Source organism: Mirounga leonina, unplaced genomic scaffold (assembly GCF_011800145.1).
Source record: "Mirounga leonina isolate KUSES-001 unplaced genomic scaffold, KU_Mleo_1.0 Mir_177, whole genome shotgun sequence".
NCBI lineage: Eukaryota > Metazoa > Chordata > Mammalia > Carnivora > Phocidae > Mirounga > Mirounga leonina.
The window spans coordinates 4,289-22,554 of record NW_023270459.1 but is presented as its reverse complement, the minus strand read 5'-3'; the positions used below and the strand labels follow the sequence as shown (position 1 = coordinate 22,554).

The 18,266-nt window shown below is 52.4% G+C and overlaps 2 protein-coding genes across 6 annotated transcripts; one reads left to right on the top strand and one right to left on the bottom strand.

Annotated features, from left to right (window-relative positions):
• Positions 1-25: 25 nt before the first annotated feature.
• On the bottom strand, positions 26-5,526 carry DMAC2 (distal membrane arm assembly complex 2). Of its 5 annotated transcripts, none has more exons than XM_035023280.1 (6): positions 5,495-5,526; positions 3,683-3,879; positions 2,301-2,381; positions 1,365-1,501; positions 1,117-1,279; positions 26-681 (listed from the first exon to the last, which is right to left on the bottom strand). In XM_035023280.1, exons 1-6 carry the CDS (start codon positions 5,510-5,512, stop codon positions 504-506), a joined length of 774 nt encoding a protein of 257 aa, XP_034879171.1. In that variant the 5' UTR covers positions 5,513-5,526; the 3' UTR covers positions 26-503. The 5 variants fall into 5 exon arrangements, with proteins under 5 accessions (XP_034879171.1, XP_034879169.1, XP_034879173.1 ...); XM_035023278.1 differs by lacking the exon at positions 5,495-5,526 and adding an exon at positions 5,133-5,240; XM_035023282.1 differs by lacking the exon at positions 5,495-5,526 and adding an exon at positions 5,095-5,121.
• Positions 5,527-7,485: 1,959 nt separating this feature from the next.
• Positions 7,486-10,416, top strand: ERICH4 (glutamate rich 4). The gene is made up of 2 exons (XM_035023284.1): positions 7,486-8,441; positions 9,725-10,416. Exons 1-2 carry the CDS (start codon positions 8,268-8,270, stop codon positions 9,959-9,961), a joined length of 411 nt encoding a protein of 136 aa, XP_034879175.1. The 5' UTR covers positions 7,486-8,267; the 3' UTR covers positions 9,962-10,416.
• Positions 10,417-18,266: the final 7,850 nt, after the last annotated feature.

Genomic DNA, 18,266 nt, shown 5'->3' with positions numbered 1-18,266 from the left:
GGGGGGGGGGGGGGGGGGGGGGGGGGGGGGGGGGGGGCGGGGGGGTTCCGGGCGTTTGGCGAGTGGAGGCCAGGGATGCCGCAGCGGGCCGTGAGCTGAGGGGTGCCCCACAGGGAACCGGGCCAGCAGCACGTTCGAGTAAGGATACTTTGAGTCTCGGGACAAGTCAAGAGCAGGGTTTCTTGACGTGGTAGTGGCCATGTCTGGGGAAGTCACGGGGTTGGGGGAGTGCGGCTCCCCAGGGCGGCTTACCTCCCCCGGGCCTGGGAGGCTGTTGGAACCCAGGAGAGAAGCCTGTGGAAAGAGGGGCCTAACCGATGACACAGGAGCTGTGACCTTGCAGCCTAGGGTGCAGCCAGCGCGAGCCCCCGAGGTGAGGAACAGGTACGCCAGCCTCCCGCTCTCCCCTCAGACCTGCTGGCGGTGCCCCCCACCCCCCATGTGGAGTGAACCCAGACGGAAGCCCCGCTGCTGCCCAGCTTGATGGGGCGGGGGGCCGAGGCCTAGGCAGGGATGGGGCTGGCCTTGTCCTGGGACTGCTCCTCCGGCCCCGACGGGAGGCCCTGGGCCCAGTCAGCCCCCAGAACCTGGCAGCTGGGTAGCATCTCCTCCACCAGGATGCGCGTGAGGCCCGGGTTGGACACGGCGTGGAGGTCCGAGATGTCCAGCCTGCGGAGGTTCCTGAGGGGAGGCAGCAAGGGGGAGGCCTGCGTAAGGAGGGCCTCTGTGCGGGGGTGTGGAGGGGGCGCGCCAGCCCCGGCTTCAGCCCCGAGCTCTGTAGCTGCCCAGAGAATGTTAGAGCTGGCCAAGTACAGACATCCACCGTGGGGACCCCAGATGCACACTCCGGCTCCTCCTGTTTGTGACGGTGTAAACGTCACTGAGTTGTCATTAAAACAAAAAGGAAGAAAAACGAGGAGTGGTCATGTGTCCATCCGTGTCCGCCCCCCGGACAGATTCACTGCAAATGCTCACCTGGGCAGACCCCACACACGCTCCAGGTTGGTCATGGAGGCAGGGCTATGGGGACTGCCCGACCGCCCGCTCCCCACCTCCCCAACTCTGTGTCGGGCACCCCCCGCCAAGCTTGGGGCCCAGCCTGAGCTGCGGTCTCACTGCAGGTGGTGGAGGCTGGCGAGGCCCCGTTCGGAGATTCGGGGACAACCGGCCAGCGAGAGCTCCTGCAACGAGTTGGCTAGCGGGTGGAGGCGTCCGAGACACCAGTCATCCACGTGGGGACAGCGCTGCAGCCACAGGGACTGGAGCTCCTTCAGGGCCACTGTGGGGGGGAGGCCACTGTGGTCCTTTCTGGAGACCTCCACAGAAGGGCAAGTGCACGGCCCCACCCGCCTCCGCCCACTCACAGAGGCTGTCCAGGCCCTGGTAGTTGATGGCACAGCCACTGGCATCGACGGCCTCTACGGGCACCGCCTGGAACTTCAAGAAGTCAAGAGAGAAGTGGCCACGCGCATCTGACCGGATCCACTCCTTGCCCTGAAACCTGGAAGGCGACAGCAGGTGTGAGCAGGGCACCTCCCCTCCCTGGCCCCGTGTGATGACGTGGTCGCCCCGTGTCTGGTGCACTCGCTACCCATCAGGCCCTGCACAAAGCCCTTAGTGTGGGGTCTCCCTGGGTCCCCGACATTCCCATGAAAGATGCGATGTTTGGCCTTTTTTTTTTTTTTTTAAAGTAGGCTCCATGCCGAGCGTGAAGCCCAACATGGGGCCTGAACTCACGACCCTGAGATAGAGACCTGAGCTGAGATCAAGAGTTGCTCAACGGACTGAGCCACCCAGGCGCCCCTATTTGAAAAACTCCCATAACATCAGAGAAAAGGGCAAGAATTACAAGAGTCTTCATAGGCTGGCAAAAAAAACCCCAAAAACCCAACATACTCAGACATCTGTGCTGTTTCTGAGGAAAGTGCTGGAGGAAGGTGCTCAAACCAAGGGAACATTTTAGTTGGAGCCAAGTGAGGGGTAGGTGCATGAGCTACGTTTTTCAAAAAAGAGGAAAAAGGGGAGAAAAAAGAGGAGGAAGGGAAGGAGAAAGGAAGGGGAGAAGGAAGGAAAAGGAACAGCGACATGTACTGAGCTCCTGTGCTGTGCCAGGTCTGTTCCAAGCGCTTCCACTGCAAAATGTCTTTGAATCTTTCCAGCAAACCTTGTAGGTTCCATACGACCACCGCCCCACTTTACAGGTGACGGAGCAGAAGCTCAGGAACAAGAAGTCCCAAGAGCCTCGGGCTCAGCGCTCCACGCCTCCCCCCCACCCCCTGCTGACACTTTTGCCCTCATACTTGACCGCGCCTCCCTGCTTCAGGATGAAATAGGCGCCCGCGGCGTGGGGACCGAAGCGCTCCTTGATGTAGGTGAAGGGCCTGTGGAGAGAACAGTGGCTGAGGCTGAGCACCGCACCCCGGCGTCACACCCCCCTGCCGCTGCGAGGGTCAGAGTCCACAGCACCAGGACTGAGCCAGGCTGCAAATATTTACTGAGTGTCCCATTAAGCACTGGGCACCAAGGCAGATAGCGGTCCCTGCTCTGTGAGGCTCATTTACAGAAGGAAACAGATAAGAAACCTGGAAGTTAAGAGCAAATTGCAGATCCATGATGGAAGTAACACAGAGGGACTGACTCAGGAGTGGCTTGGGCCAGGGCTGGGGAGGGAGAAGGCTACTTCAGTTTGGGTGTCAGGAGGTGATGCTTGAGCAGAGATTTGAGTGGTGGGAAGAAATTGAAAAGTCAAGGCAAGAGCCTGCCAGGCCAAGGGAACAGCTGGTGCAAATGCTCAGAGGCTCAACTTAGGAAGGCAGAACAAACAGCAATAAGGACACCGTGCTGGTGGGGGTAAGGGGAGTCCCTGGTAGGGGTCTCAAAGCTCAGATGTTAGGCCTTGGGGTCCGGCTTTTATTGTAGTTGCAATGGGAAACCATTTGAGGGCTTTAAGCAAGGTGGTGGTTTTCTATTTTAGTTTTTTTTTTAAGATTTTATTTATTCATTTGACGGAGAGAGCGAGCAAGCACAAGCAAGGGGAGCAGCAGAGGGAGAGAGAGAAGCAGGCTCCCCACTGAGCAAGGAGCCCGACAGGAGACTTGAACCTGAGCCGAAGGCAGATGCTTAACAGACTGAGCCACCCAGGCGCCCCTCTATTTTATAGTTTGAGTCCTGTGGATGACTTATAGACCATAACAGACTGGAGGGGGCAAAAGATGACCAGTTCAGATTACTGCGCTCAACCAACCATAAAATGAAGGGGCTCAGACCAGGCTACGAATAGTGAGGAGCTTAACAACTGGGCACATCTGGGATGGTCTGGTATTTTATTGGTGGACTGGATGTGGAAGACAGAGAAGCAAGAAGAATCAGGAAGACTCCTTAGAATTTGGCCTGAGTAAGGGGGACAGTGCTGCTGTTTCCTGGGATGGGAAGGCTTGGGGGTGAGCAGACTTTCTTAGGGGGAAGTCAAGGGTTTGCCGTGGGCCATGTTAGGTTTGAGGTGCCGGTGTGACCTCCAAGAGATGGTGGGCAGCGGGTCACCTATATGAGCTGGAGCCCTTGGGAAGGGTGTGGCCAGAGAGGACGCAATTCGGCGGGCCTGGTATAGCAGCTGCAGGGGCAGGATCTGAGTTCTGCCTGGTAAGGCCCCCGCAGCAGGGTCGTGCCCGCCAAGAGTGCTCACCGATTTTTCTGGTGCACCTTCAACACCTGCTTTTGGAGTAGGTACTCCCTGAGAGCCTGCACGTCATAGAAGTGGTCAGCCAGGAACTGGAGCAGGGATCTCCCCTTCTTCTGACTGCCCTCCAGGGCCACTGCCCTGCTCAGGCCACGGATGCCCCTGGTACCCCGGTTCCATACTGGCATCACCAGGTGCAGGGGCTGGGGAGGACAGGAAAGGAGAGGCTGAGCCTGGAGCCTCCTGTGAGAGTCAGAGTTGGATCCCCCTGTTCTTGGTCCTCCTCTTGCTGCACCCCCCCCCCCCACTGCTTCTTCCTGGTTCACAAAATTCTCCTTTCAGAACTTCCAAATTCTGCTTTTGAGATCCCCCAAATTTCCTCATGTTTCTCCCAAGTTCTTCCCCTTAATCAACCTAAATTCTCTCTGATTTGGCCAAACATTCTTGGTCTTACCATTTTCCCCCTGATCTTTTCCTAAACCCATATTTTTCTTTGAAGACCTCTATTATCTGACCTCTCAATTTCCCACAAAATACCCCCTTAATTTTATCCAATTTTCCCTGGAGTCTTCCTGAATAACCCATTTCTTAACCCCAAAATATCTTAATTTCACTCCAAACCACCCTTAATTTACCTGTTAAAGCCCCCAAACTCTTCCTTCAGTTTCCCTTCAGTGTTCTCTTGGCCTGCTCCAATTTCTTTTTCTGCTTCAACCAAATTTTCTCGGTAATTTGCCCAAATCCTTATTTCCCCTCAAAAATTCCTAGGTCCCCAACCACTCACCTTAGTCTTCCCTAAACCCATTCCTTGACTTTAGCTCTTTCTTCCTAAATTCTCTCCTCGAATATCGCAAATTCTCCCCTTAATTTCCCTTAGGTCGGGCGCCTGGGTGGCTCAGTTGGTTAAGCGACTGCCTTCGGCTCAGGTCATGATCCCAGAGTCCTGGGATCGAGTCCCGCATCAGGCTCCCTGCTCAGCGAGGAGCCTGCTTCTCCCTCTGACCCTCCCCCCTCTCATGTACTCTCTCTCTCTCTCATTCTCGCTCTCTCAAATAAATAAATCTTTTTTTTTTTTTAGATTATTTATTTATTTATTTATTTTAGAGACAGAGCACAAGAGGGGGGAGCGGGAGACGGAGAAGCAGACTCCCTGCTGAGCAGGGAGCCCGATGCGGGACTCGATCCCCGGACTCCAGGATCATGACCTGAGCTGAAGGCAGTTGCTTAACCAACTGAGCCACCCAGGCGCCCCAAATAAATCTTTAAAAAAAAAAAAAAATTTCCCTTAGGTCTTTCCCTTGGAACTTCCATATTCACGTTTTGGTTCCTGTCCCCGACCTCCATCGTCCCTTTGGCTTTCCATAAAAATGCATAACTCTCCCATGAGCTTCCCTCACCTGTACCCTTTGATCTCCTACCTTTGGATCTCAAACCCCAGCTTCTCCACCGAACTCATCCAAACCCTCTTCCCTGGAAGGTCCCACTCGCGCCCGCCCGACTCCCAGCGCCCACAATCGGGTCCCTTCCTCTGATTGGCTGGGTGCGCCATCTTCGGAACGCGCTCCCTGCTTCCCCATTGGTTTCTCTCCACCAAGTCCCCGCCCCGCTTCCTCTCTAAAGCGCCCCGGCTGTCTGCGACTCGCACCGATCCTTCTCGGCTCTCGAAGGTCGCATGTCAGCGCTCCCAGCATAAGCCTTAGCGGGAGAGGCCTCCTGCTCTCTCTTGCCCCTTGCTGCCTGGGTGTTGACAGAAACCCTGAAGGCGGGGGCAGCAGAGCGGACTTCAATTTTGGGGCTCTAGGAGCTCCGGTCACTTACCGCCCTGGGCGCCGCCATCTTGCTAGGATTACGTAAACGGAAGGGGCCGGTTTTTCTCTGTCCACCCTCGAGGTTCAGACCGAGACGTCTTTTCCTGTGGCCACGCCCCCTTCATGCTCCAGCTCTCCTTTTAAAGGCACCGCACTTTTTACTCTAGTTGAGCGATTGCTTCGAAAGCCATTTCCATGGTCTTTAACAGTGAGTCTCTGCAGCCTTTCCCTGGGAGACCGTTCAGTCCTTCCTGTTAGAGTACCCTCCCTCCGACTGTACTCACAGTCCCCCTGAGCTTGCCTCTTCCTCCAGCTTTCATTCGCTACCTCCTTAATGGCTAGGCAACTGACCCAGTCATTCTTTACGCCTGGGTCAGGAAAGGAAAAGGTCTAGTGGGTGGTGAGGTTAGACTTTAGGGTAGGAGAGGTGAGATCTCAAAGTACTGTGATCGCGACTTTAGTTTGGAGTCCAGCGCTCTCTCTCAGTGTGAAGATTTAATGTGAAGTCTTGTGGGTAGAATCATTCATTTATTCGCAGAGGTTTACTGAACACCTGCCACGTGGCCTACACTGTTTTGGGTGCTCAGGTTACCATGGTGAACAAGACAGACCTTATTTCAGGGAGTCAGCATTCCAGGTGGGGAGAGGATGGACAAGAAACAAATGAATAAGCAAGATAATTTCAGATAATGTTTGATAAGAGGCACATAAGAACAGGCAGTATAATTGGCAGTGACTAGAGGGTAAGGGAATCGGCAAAAGCCTTTCTGAAGAGATGATATTTAAGCGGAGGTGAAGGATGAGAAGGAAACAGTCGTTCAAAGATCTGGGAGAAAGGTATTCCAGGCAGACTAACAGCGAGTGCAAAGGCCCAGGGGTGGGAACCAGCTGGCACAGAGAAGTAGGAGATGAGGTCAGAGAGGTGGGCAGGAAGCTGACTGTGCCGAATTCCATTCTCAGGGGCATATCATGATCTGATTTATGCCTTTTTTAAATTTATTTTTTTGATTTTATTTATTTATTTTAGAGATATAGAGAGAGCAAGTGGGGGGAGGAGCAAAGGGAGAGGGACAAGCAGACTGTGCTGAGTACAGAGCCCAACTACTCGGGGCTCGATCCCATGACTGGGAGATCATTACCTGAGCTGAAATCAAAAGTCAGACGATTAACCGACTAAGCCACCCAGGTGCTCCGATTTATGTTTTTCAAAGATCATTTCGGGGCGCCTGGGTGGCTCAGTCAGTAAAGTGTCTGCCTTCGGCTCAGGTTATGATCCCAGTGTGCTGGGATCGAGCCCAGTGTCAGGCTCTCTGCTCAGTTGGGAGCCTGTTTCTCCCTCTTCCTCTGCCCCTCCCCCTGCTTGTGTTTGTTCTCTCTGTCAAATAAATAAATAAAGTCTTTTAAAAAAATATCATTTGTGCCAGGTGGAGAACAGACTTTAGGCAGCAAGGGTGGAAGTGGGAGCCAGCAAAGAGGCTACTGCAGGAGTCCAGGCAAGAGAGGAGTGGAGACAGGAGCAGGGGTGGGGCAATAGGAACTGGTGAGAAGTGCTCAGATTATGAGTTTATTTTGAAGGTTGAGCCAATAGCTCCAGAAACTTAAAGGGATAGGGATACCACTTAGGGAGACGGGGAGACTGGGAGACTGGGAAAGTGACAGGTTTGAAAGGCAGGTGTGGTGGGCTGAATAATGGACCCCCCCCCCAAAAAAAAACTCATGCCCTGATCCTTGGAACTTGTGAATCTGTTACTTCATATGGTAAATGGAAGATGTGATCAAGTTAAGAATCTGGAGATGGGGGGCGCCTGGGTGGCTCCGTCGTTAAGCGTCTGCCTCCGGCTCAGGTCATGGTCCCAGGGTCCTGGGATCGAGCCCCGCATCGGGCTCCCTGCTTAGCGGGAAGCCTGCTTCTCTCTCTCCCACTCCCCCTGCTTGCATTCTCTCTCTCTGTCGAAAAATAAAAATAAAATCTAAAAAAAAAAAAAAAAGATTAAAAAAAAATCTGGAGATGGGGAGATTATCCTGGGCGATCAGGATGGGCCAAATTCGATGACAAGGGTCCCGTTAGATCGAGGCAGGGGGTCAGTCAGTAGGAGATGTGATGGTAGGTGCAAGAGTGATACAGGGAAGGGGCAGCGAGCCAAGGACTGCGGTGGTGGCGGCTTCTGGAAGCGGAGGGAGGCCCACGTCCCAGTCTTCGCCGAGGCAGGGCCCTAGCTGACAGTGATGGTATCCATGGGCAGGTCAGGGGTCAGCAGAGCTGGCTGCTCAGTTAGCCAGTAGCCTGGACACTGAGGTACCACAGCTGAGGGATCGCGGCTCCTCAGACACACTAATTGGGAAGTCCTGGGGTGGCCCAAGTGCAGAAGACAAGGTCCAAGCTGGAGCAAGCCAGAGAGTAGAGAGGAAGGAAGGATGGAAGCTGAGGAGGAGGGGGTGGGGAGGGGCCCAGGAGAGACCCAGGGCGGGACAGGTGAGGCCAGCCATCCCCAGACACCCAGCCCCCACGAGGGGTTCGGCCTGAGAAGGGGTCAAGAGGGGTGGGGGTTTTGTCTCTGCCAGAGAGGCCGTGGCTGGACCCTTGTGAGCAGAGTTGAAGTTAGACTTTAGAAGGAAGAAAATCCTCGCGAGGCCGTCAGTTTTCACCTGAGAGCGGACTTTGAAATGCTGACCCAGGCACCCCCTCACGCCCTTTGCTCCCCCCTTGCCTCGCCGGCTCCTCAGAGGACTGGGTCATTCTGGACCTTGTCACTTTCTGCTCCTGGCACCACTGCTCAGGGACTATGGAGCTTTGGAGGCAACTGAGGCAGGCGGGACTGGTGCCTCCGGGGCTGGGCCCCCCTCCCCGGGCCCTGAGGGAGGTCCCCCCAGTGGGGAGAGCTGGCCAGACCCTCCTGTCCCCAGGGGCAGACGCTGCAGGTGCCAGGGAGAGTCTGCTGTGGATCTGGGAGGAGCTGGTGAGTGAGGGGTTCGGAGGGGCAAGAGATGGGGCGCAGGTGGGGGTGGGGAGAGAGAACAGGTGCGTGTATGGAAACGAATGGAATTGCAAAGGACCAGAGATTGAAGGACAGAAATTGAGAGACAATAAAAGAAACAAGCAGAGAGACAGATAAATCCAAAGAGTGAGACAAGGGAGTAGAGAGAGACAGGGACAGAGACGAACAGAGGGAGAGACAGATAGAAAGCAGAGACTGAGAGCGACAACAGAGACAGAGACTCAGATTAAATCTGAGATGGAGAGATAGAGATGGTCAAAGGCAGGGGCAGAGAAATAGAGACAGAAAGGGTTATGGAAAGACAGAGACAGAGGCAGAGACAGGCAAGGTGGGGCAGAGAGCAGAGAGACATCGTAAGGAAGGCACAGAGGCACAGAGATAGTGAGGGACAAAATGGAGAGACAAAGCCAGGGAGAGACAGAGGCAGAGATCAAGAGCCCCTGGGAGAAGCCAGCTGACAGTCAAGGTCCGGGACAAAGTGAGGACCCTGCCGTGTGCCGCGGGCCCGGATTGTTAAAGAGAAGCTTACTTATGGCATCTATTAAAGATGGTGAAGTGGGGCGCCTGGGTGACTCAGTCGTTAAGCGTCTGCCTTCGGCTCAGGTCATGATCCCAGGGTCCTGGGATCGAGCCCCGCATCGGGCTCCCTGCTCGGCGGGAAGCCTGCTTCTCCCTCTCCCACTCCCCCTGCTTGTGTTCCCTCTCTCGCTGTCTCTCTCTCTCTGTCAAATAAATAAATAAAATCTTAAAAAAAAAAAAAAGACGGTGAAGTAGTAGGTGTAGGGGCTACTGTAGTGGGGGGGCAAGGGGGGCTGCGGAGAGATGGGCTCAGCTCTGAGCACAGCAGGGGCAAGTGGGGATTTCTAGCGAAGGAGAGGGTGGGGGTCAGAAGATGGGAAATCACGAGGCAGGGCATCTGGCTGAATGGACCAACAGGATTCATGCTGGAGGCAGGTGGGGGAGATGAGGTGGGGCCTGGGCGTGGATGGGGGATGAGTAAACAGATGAGATATTGGGAGTGATCAGACGTGGAGGATGGAAGATTCTTGGTAAAACAGGATTTTACAAGGAAGTGCACAGATGGGCCCGGGAGAAGGTTTAGGAGCTTAGCTGAAGTTTGGTCAAGCAAAGAATCTTGGCCAGGACTCGAACAGGTTTGAGGTCAGGGGCACGCTGATATCCCCGCCCCCCTCCCCCCCGCCCTCCGGGGTGGGATGCCCACGACTCCACCTTCCCACTGGCAGGGGCACCTCCGCCAAGTGGACGTCCAGCTGCTGGGCCAGCTGTGCGGTCTGGGACTGGAGATGGGGGCACTGCGGGAGGAACTGGTCACCTTCCTGGAAGAGGAGGAGAGCCTCATCGAGGAAGAGGAGGAGGAAGAGGAGGAGGAAGAGCCTGAGGGGAAGCAGGAGGAGGGACACCCGGGGGCCTCCTGCTCAGCCCCACACCACCACCTCCCTGACTTCGAGATGACCATCTGAGGCCCTGCTAGATGCTTCTGATTGACACATGAATGAGATGCAAATTTATGCAAAGGAGGGGGCTTTTGCAGTCAGATCAACCTGCCAAGGTTGGGAATCAACCTGGGCAAATGCATTCTCTGAAGATGTCTGTCTGCACCCAGACTGAGGGGCTGGCCTGTGGGTTTTGCTGCCCATGTGGGAGGTTTGCAGGTTTATTTGCCGATGAACTGCATGCAAGACTGTTGCAGGGGACACGTGGGTTTTTGCAGATAGGATGGGAGATGCTTGCTGATGATGAAGGCCGTCCAGTACCGTGGCCAGGGCCTGCAAGTGGCCACTGAAACGTGGCTGGTCTGAACTGCGGTGTGCAGGGCGCGTAACCACAGATCGCATTTCAAAGGCTTAGTATGATAAAAAGAATGTAAAACAGTTCAATAATCTAAAAAATTTGTTGGAATGCTAATATTTTCCACATAATGGGATAAATAAAAATATTACTAAAGTGAATTTCACCTGGGTATTTGAAAATTTTTTAATGTGGTAAAATATATATAATAAAATTTACCATTTTCTCCATTTTTAAGTGTACAGCTCAGTGGTATTAAATCCATCCACACTGTTGTACAACCATCATCACCATCCGTTTCCAGAACTCTTCATCTTATAACCCCGAAACTGGACCCATTAAACTCCCCAGTTCCCCTTTTTATTTAAGGGGGGGAGGGAGAGAGAGCAGGGGGAGGGGCAGAGGGAGACGGAGAAGCAGACTCCGTGCTGAGCAGGGAGCCTCACGTGGGGCTCAATCCCAGGACCCTGAGACCATGACCTGAGCCAAAATCAAGAGTCTGATGCTTAACCAACTGAGCTAGCCAGGCGCCCCTTTTTCCGTTTTTAAATATGACTGCTAGAAAATTTTAAATTACATACGATTCTCCCGTTGTACTTCTATTGCACAGCACTATTTGAGACGTTTGAAAATGGAATGTGGGTGTGAGCAGAGGAGCGGTGGGGGTTTCTAGATGTTCCCAGATGTGTTGCAAATGTGTCATATCTGTGGATGGTGGCCGGCCAAGGAGAAGCCCACTGCACTGTGTAACTATTCCCGGAGGTCTAGGTTTGCAGAAAAGAGGCCAAGTCAGCGGGTGGAGGGCTCCAGCCTGGGGAGAGACAGCTCTTCCGGGGAGACATTTGGACATTCGTAGAATCATTACTCCCAGTGAAGACAAACACATGCTTACATTTTTGCAATTCTTCGTCAAAACACTTTCTAGTTAAAAAAAAAAAAAGGATGTGGGGGCGATCCGGCTGTGACATTTGTCACCCCACTGATCGCCAGGGTTGATTCGGCCAATCTGGCTCGCTAGGGGGGTGTCCCATTCCTCCCTCACCGCTCCGTGTGCGTCCTTCCCAAAGCTTCACACTCAGTCCAAGAGGACGACCTTCCCTGATAGAGGAGGGCCATTCTTCAGTCAAGGGTATATGAGTAGCTGCACTCCCCTGCTAGAACCTCCAAACAAGCTCTCAAGGTCCATTAAAAATCCAACCAACCAACCAACCAACCAAAAAAACCCACAAAAAAACCACGTTCTAGTTGGGAGTGAGGATGTTCCCAGAGAAATGAGATGTTGGTGGAAGAGGTGGGTGCTGAGTCCCTAGCTGTGGGAATTTCCTCCTTGAAAACAACCTGCTGCTTTTTGTCCAGTGGAGTCCTCCAAGACTAGGGGAGGGGTGCAGGGGATTTAAGGGGTTCAGGTCCATCCCCAAACTGGTCCTCCTTTGCCAACCTTAGCCAGGTCGGCAGCTCCTGGGAGATCCGCTGTGGGGGTGGGGGAGGGTTGGAAGTCAGACCCCAGCACCCAGGGAAGGAGAAAGACACCCCAAGAGCGTGCAGATGAAGAGTTCCTCTCCCTTGTGAGGCACTCCAGAAAGAAGCTGGGGGCAGTCCGGGGTCTCTCGGCAGCTGTGTCCAGGCTGTGGGCGTCATGAGGGCTGAGGAGGTTGCTACGGGGTCTGGGTTGCTCTTGGGAGGGAAGAGATGGGAGGCAGGACACTGAGGGGGGCTGGGGGGGCACTAGGGAGGGAACGCTCACTCTGCAAGGACAGCATGGCGGGTTCAGTAAGACTCTCCTCTTTGTTAATGGAATATACTTGGAAACATCGGTGAGACAATCAAGGCTCTGATTCCAATGTCCTAGTTGAGACTGATGCCCACTGGATCAGATATGACCCCACCCTTTAAGGAGCTAAGGTCAACTTGATGGATATTTTGGGGACCTGGAGGAGAGAGGATGTCACGTAAAGCTGTAGAGTTGCAGAAGAAGTCTGAGGGGGGAGGCTTTTTTAAAGGGAAGAGGCTGTTAGACGTCCAATCTGAGATTCCTTAAGAAAACCTGCATCAGAGCAATCTTTGCGGTGGATATGCGACCCTTCTGCACCTGTGTAAATAATCAGGACAAATCCAGTGAGACCAGCCATGTTTTAGGATCAAGAATAGTCTTCCTTGGGGGGCTTCTCGGGGGCTCAGTCGGTTAAGCATCCGACTCTTGATTTCGGCTCAGGTCATGATCTCAGGGTTGTGAGATTGAGCCCCTGTTGGGAGCTCAGTGGGGAGTCTGCTTGAAGTTCTCTCTCTCCCTCTCCCTGTGCACAACACCCCCCCCCCCTTTGCTCTCTCTCTCTCAAATAAATAGACAAATCTTTAAAAGAAAAAAAAAAGGATAGTCTTCCTTGGGGATAATGTTTGATCAAGGGGAAGTAACGATAGAGAGAAATGTGTCTCCATGGAAAATGCCAGCAAGCACAGCTTTCTGAGTGATGACATTCAGGCCATTCACTGTCTCTTACCTGTTTTGCCCCTCTTCATAACCGAAGGTTGCTGATGGAGATGCAGACCAGGTCCGAGGGATGTAGCTGAGTGTCCCACCCGCTGAGCAGAAAGCAGGTTCAAGGGGCGCCCGGGTGGCTCAGTCGTTAAGCGTCTGCTCAGGTAATGATCCCAGGCTCATGGGGATCGAGCCCCCAGTTGAGCCCCCTGCTCAGCAGGGAGTCTGTTTCTCCCTCTCCTTTAGCCCCTCCCCCCCACCTCATGCTCTCTCTCTCTCTCTCAAATAAATAAATAAATAAATAAATAAAATCTTTAAATAAATTTTACAAAGCCTCATGTCAGTCTTAGGACCCAGGGACTGGCTTCAGAGGTCCATCCCTCTGAAATGAATCCTCCGGCAGACAGTGCCCGCACCTCCCGGGCTCTGAGGGACCTAAGTTCCGTGGGTCACCTTTCAAACGGAGATGTAAAACTACCTTCTGTCAGGGTTTTATGAGAACTTTCACTGTTCTTTCAAGGAAGGCTAATTAGCCAACAAAGATGGCCTGTAATTCCCTCGCTCCAATTTAGTCGCTCCAGCTGTGTTTCAGGAGGGCTGAGTTCAATCGTCCTCCCCTGTTGCACTGGCCTCGAATGAAAGCCTTCCTCACCTCTTTGCTTTGTCAGTGCAAGTTTTACTGAGGTGAGCTGCCGGTTGGTAGCTGAGCTGTCACCTTGCATGTGGCGTCAATCTTTGCCATCTTTTCAAATCTTCCAGTCTCTTCCCTTATCTGGCTCCATCTTCCAAACCCAGGTTTCCAATTTTCCTCCCTCCTGAGTTGGCATCCACAGCAGGAGGTAGCCTGACTGCCCAGACCCTTCGGGGGGGCCTCGGGTCGCCTTGTAGCTGGCCTTTGTCCCCAGGATATGAGAAGCGGCGTGAGCTAAGGCCCAGGACTTCCTAGAGACCTGGAGGGACGCCAGCCCCAGCGGCCCCAACTCCAACAGTGTTCGAATGCACAGACGTTTTCACTTCACCCTCAACGAGCGAAATCACACCAGCTTTAGAAGACATTCTGTCGTAAAACACAACAGCTCTAGTGGGCGGGCAGATCCTTGCACAGTGGGCCACCTGCACGCCCGCACCGACAGCTCGGGGCATCATTGCAGGGGTGAGGGCTGATGGAGAGAGGCTGCACCTGACCGTGGGTCTCTGGAGCACGCAGTGCAGTCTGGAGCCGGCCTCTCTTTGGGCTCCAGCGCCCCGTGCCACGCCCACCCTGGCTGCTGGCTGCCCTCGGATCGGCGGGGGCAACTGCCTGGGGAAGGGGCCAGCGCCAGGCTGGGGGCGGATCTCAGCAGTCAGGGCCTCAGATACTCTGGCTCTTGGAGAGCTTACATTTCATGAGGTGGGAGTTTAGCACCTGATATCCCCAGAGTTTGTTCCCTTGGCCCCGCATGGAGCCCGATGTGGGGCTTGAACTCACGACCCTGAGATCAAGACCTGAGTTGAGATCAAGTGTCCGATGCTCAACGGACTGAACCACCCAGGCGCCCTCCCCAGAGTTTACTTAAATTGGGAATTTCCATCCAATCTGTTTTCCTCTCTAAATAGGATACAGGCACACATTTGCCTGATGTTGATGTTTACATAGAGGGGAAAGTATCTTTTTATTTTGAAAAACGTGTAACATACAAACAGAAAGAAAATCAGTCACATATCCACCACAGAGTCATCATTTTTTTTGTCATATTTGTCATCCGTTTGTCTCCATTTATCTATCATCTACTAGTTTTCTTCTGGAACATTTACAACTTAATTACAGACGTCATCACACTCTCCCTGAATGTTTCTAGCTGCCTCTCTTCGAAGATGAGCATTCCCTCTCACGCCATTGGCAATACCTGACAGAATCATAATTCCCTAACATCGAATACCCCGTCCATGTTCAAACTTCCCCATGAGTCTCTGGTCATTGGTAACAGAGCAATAGGATCTGCCCCAGACTTGCTGAAAGGCTATGTTTAAAATATATGAACAGCTTTATTTTCATTTTTTATTTAAAATGTTTTTTTAAGGATTTTTAAAAAAATTTATTTGACAGAGACACCGTGAGAGAGGGAACACAAGCAGGGGGAGTGGGAGAGTGAGAAGCAGGCTTCCTGCCGAGCAGGGAGCCCGATGTGGGACTCGATCCCAGGACCCCGGGATCATGACCTGAGCCAAAGGCAGACGCTTAACAACTGAGCCACCCAGGAGCCCCATTTTTTAAGAGATTTTATTTATTTATTTGAGAGAGAGAGAATGAGCAGTGGGGGGGGGCAAGAGGGGGGGAGAGAGAGAGAGAGAAGCAGATTCCCTACTGAGAGGGAAGCCCAATGCGGGGCTCAATCCCAGGACTCTGGGATCATGACCTGAGCCAAAAGCAGACGCTTAACTGACTGAGCCACCCAGGCGCCCCTCCCATTCCTTTTCATGATCAGATAATATTCCACTGTCTGGATATACAGCATTTGTCTGTCTATTCATAGGTTGATGGACATTTGCGTTGTTTCCACATTTTGGTTATTGGGAATAAAGTGCTATGTAAGAGTTTTGGAGGAATGTATGTTTTCCTTTCTCTTGGGCATATGCCTAGGGGTGGAATGGGTGCATCATACGGTAACTCAATGTTTAATGGTTTGAGGAACGGCCCTCATATTTTCCAAAGCAGCCCATACAAGCAGTGTATGAGGATTCATACTATCCGTCTGTGATTCTGCCGTGCTGGTGGGTGGCCAGTGGTATCTCACTGTGGTTTTCATCTGCATTTCACTTAGGCTAATAATGTTGAGCATTCTTCCACGTGCTTATTGGTCCTTTGTATATCTTCTTTATTTAAAAAAAAAATGTTTTTTAAGATTTTATTTTTTAGTAATCTCTACACCCAAGGTGGGGCTCGAACTCACAACCTCAACAGTCGTATCAAGAGTCGCATGCTCCACTGATAGCCGGCCAGGAGCCCCTTTATATCTTCTTTAGACATCTGTCTACATCCTTTGCCAATTTTTAATATGAAATATTTGTTTTTTTATCATTGAGTTGCGTATGCTCTTTGTATATTGTAGATACAAGTCCCTTATCCGATATGTGGTTGGCAGGATTTTTTCACCTGTTCTGCGGGTTGTTTTTTTCACGTTTGTGATGATGTCTTTTGAAGCACAAAAGTTTTCACTTCTGATGAGGTCCAGTTTATGATTTTCACTTTTGTTGCTTGTCTCCAAATGTATTTTATGCCATTTTTCTCTAGCCAGGATCTATACAAGGGTCCCACACTGCACGTGATATTTAGAAAGCCCTTCTTTTTCTACAGACTTGACTGCGTTTGGGGTTCAGGCTGGTGGTCTTTGGGGGTCCATGTTTGAGTCTGTCTGGCAGATTTCTCCTGGGGCCTCCTGCTTGCCCCTCCAAGCCCCCCCCCCCCTCCGCCACCACCCACTCCTGTAGACTGCAGGGCAAGCCTAGACTTAGGGGGACTCATCACAGTTTAGGGGAAGCCCCATGTGTGCTGTTCTGAACATCACCCCTATTCCCATCAGGGACCGGACCAGAGGGTCAGGCTGGCTGTAGTGGGTTGAATGGTGACCCCCCCCCCCCAAAGATATGTCCACGTCCTAAACCCCAGAGCCTGTGAATGTGACCTTATTTGGAAAAAGTTTCTTTGATGATACAATGAAGTTAAGGATCTTGGGATAAAATCATCCTGGGGGATCTGTGTTGAGTCCTAAATCCAATGAGAAGTGTCCTTATAAGAAATGGAAGAGGAGAAGACACACAGAGGAGAAGGCCACATGAAGCCAGAGGCAGAGGTTGGAGTGATTCAGCCACAAGCCAAGGAATGCCGTCGGCCACCAAAAGCTGGAAGAGGAAAGGGACAGAATGTCTCCTAGAGTCTCTGGAGGGAATGTGGTCCTGCCGATACTTTATTTTGGATTTCTGGCCACCAGAACTGTGGTAGAATAAACTCTCTCTTGTTTTAAACCATGCATTGTGTGGTAATTTGTTATGGCGGTCACAAGAAACTCATGCACCGTCCCCCTCGAGGGCGAGAAAACCATCCACCCAATAGGAATGGGGAGATCTGTCTCCTCAGCATTCTCTCTCTAATCCCTCAGATCCTGTGGGGCCCTGAGGGGACACCTAATGCCTGTGGATGTCACATCCCCAGACCCCATCCCCCATCCCACTACCCCCATCCTTCATCCTGTTCCTGGCCTGAACCCACTGTGTACAAGGACAGTCACTAACTGTCACCCCTCTGGGTTCAGACACACACACCTTCTGTGCAAAGGGGCTTTCCTCACCCCTGAACCCTGGTATCTGCTGGAAGGACAGGACCCAGTCTTTCAGGGAGAGGAGTTGCTTTTTGGCACCCCCAGTGGGGATAGGTTAGGGGATGGGTTTTGCTGCCTCTTTTTTGAGGGTAACTATAGATTTTTATATAGTCAATGTGTTTCATTGATTTTTTTCATGCTAGCATCATCTCCAATTTGGTCATTGATTTGGCCAGAGCCAAATACCAGGTGAAATTTTCAAAAGAAAGGAAACTCAAAGCTCTCCCGTTGGGGATTGCAAGACAGCCAGGGCTCACCGTTTCTGTAGGTTTTAGGTGGCTTGAGTTGATGTGGAATTCACATGGAGGATGAACACATCCATTACCCTGCGAGGCAGGGCTGGCTTCCCAGGCTGGTGATCTGTGCAATCACTCAAGCATTTACAAGGGCCTGTGGCCGGGTGTAGTACTGTGCTTTTGCCATCTTGAAATTCTTAATGATTTTTGAGCAAGGAGCCCTGCATTTTCACTTTACATTGGGTCCTGCCGTTGATGTAGCTGGTTGCCCCAGGAGTGACCATGGTGACTGACAGTCTCCTCTTGGAAAAAGAAAGGTATGATGCCACCAGGGGCTGTAATGCATACTATAGCCACCAGAGGGCGGCACAACCACAGGGTAACCTGGGAGGTTGGCGATGAGCACCTGCAGTTTGGCTTTTTCACTTCTCTTTGGGTCCTCATAGGTCTCTAACTGGCTCCACCCCTTTCCCTCTGTCCAGCTCACGGAGGGAATGTTCTCCAGCCCTGATGTACTTCGGGGATACACATTTTTGAGTCCACAATCAAGGCCGGGAGCCGGGTGATCACAACTATTTGGCTCAAATATAATGGCATTAAATAACCATCATAACGTCTAAACTAAATATTGGTCTTAGGAAAATACTGCAGAGATAGGGACTGGAAGAGGTTTTGTGTGTTGTGGTGATGGGGAAGATCTGTCTGAGTCCCCATTTTCCAGGAGGGAAGACCTTAGCGCCTAAAGGTGAAACATCACTAAGTAGCCTCAGAGCCTGTTGAGCAGAGACGATTGGGGCTCCATCCAGGGGCGCTGGTGCTGTTCCTGGCAGATCTCCCCGGCACGGCCCCAGACAGAGAAGCCAGGGCTTTCCTGGGATCATCTGAGACCCAACACACAGCAACGTCCAGT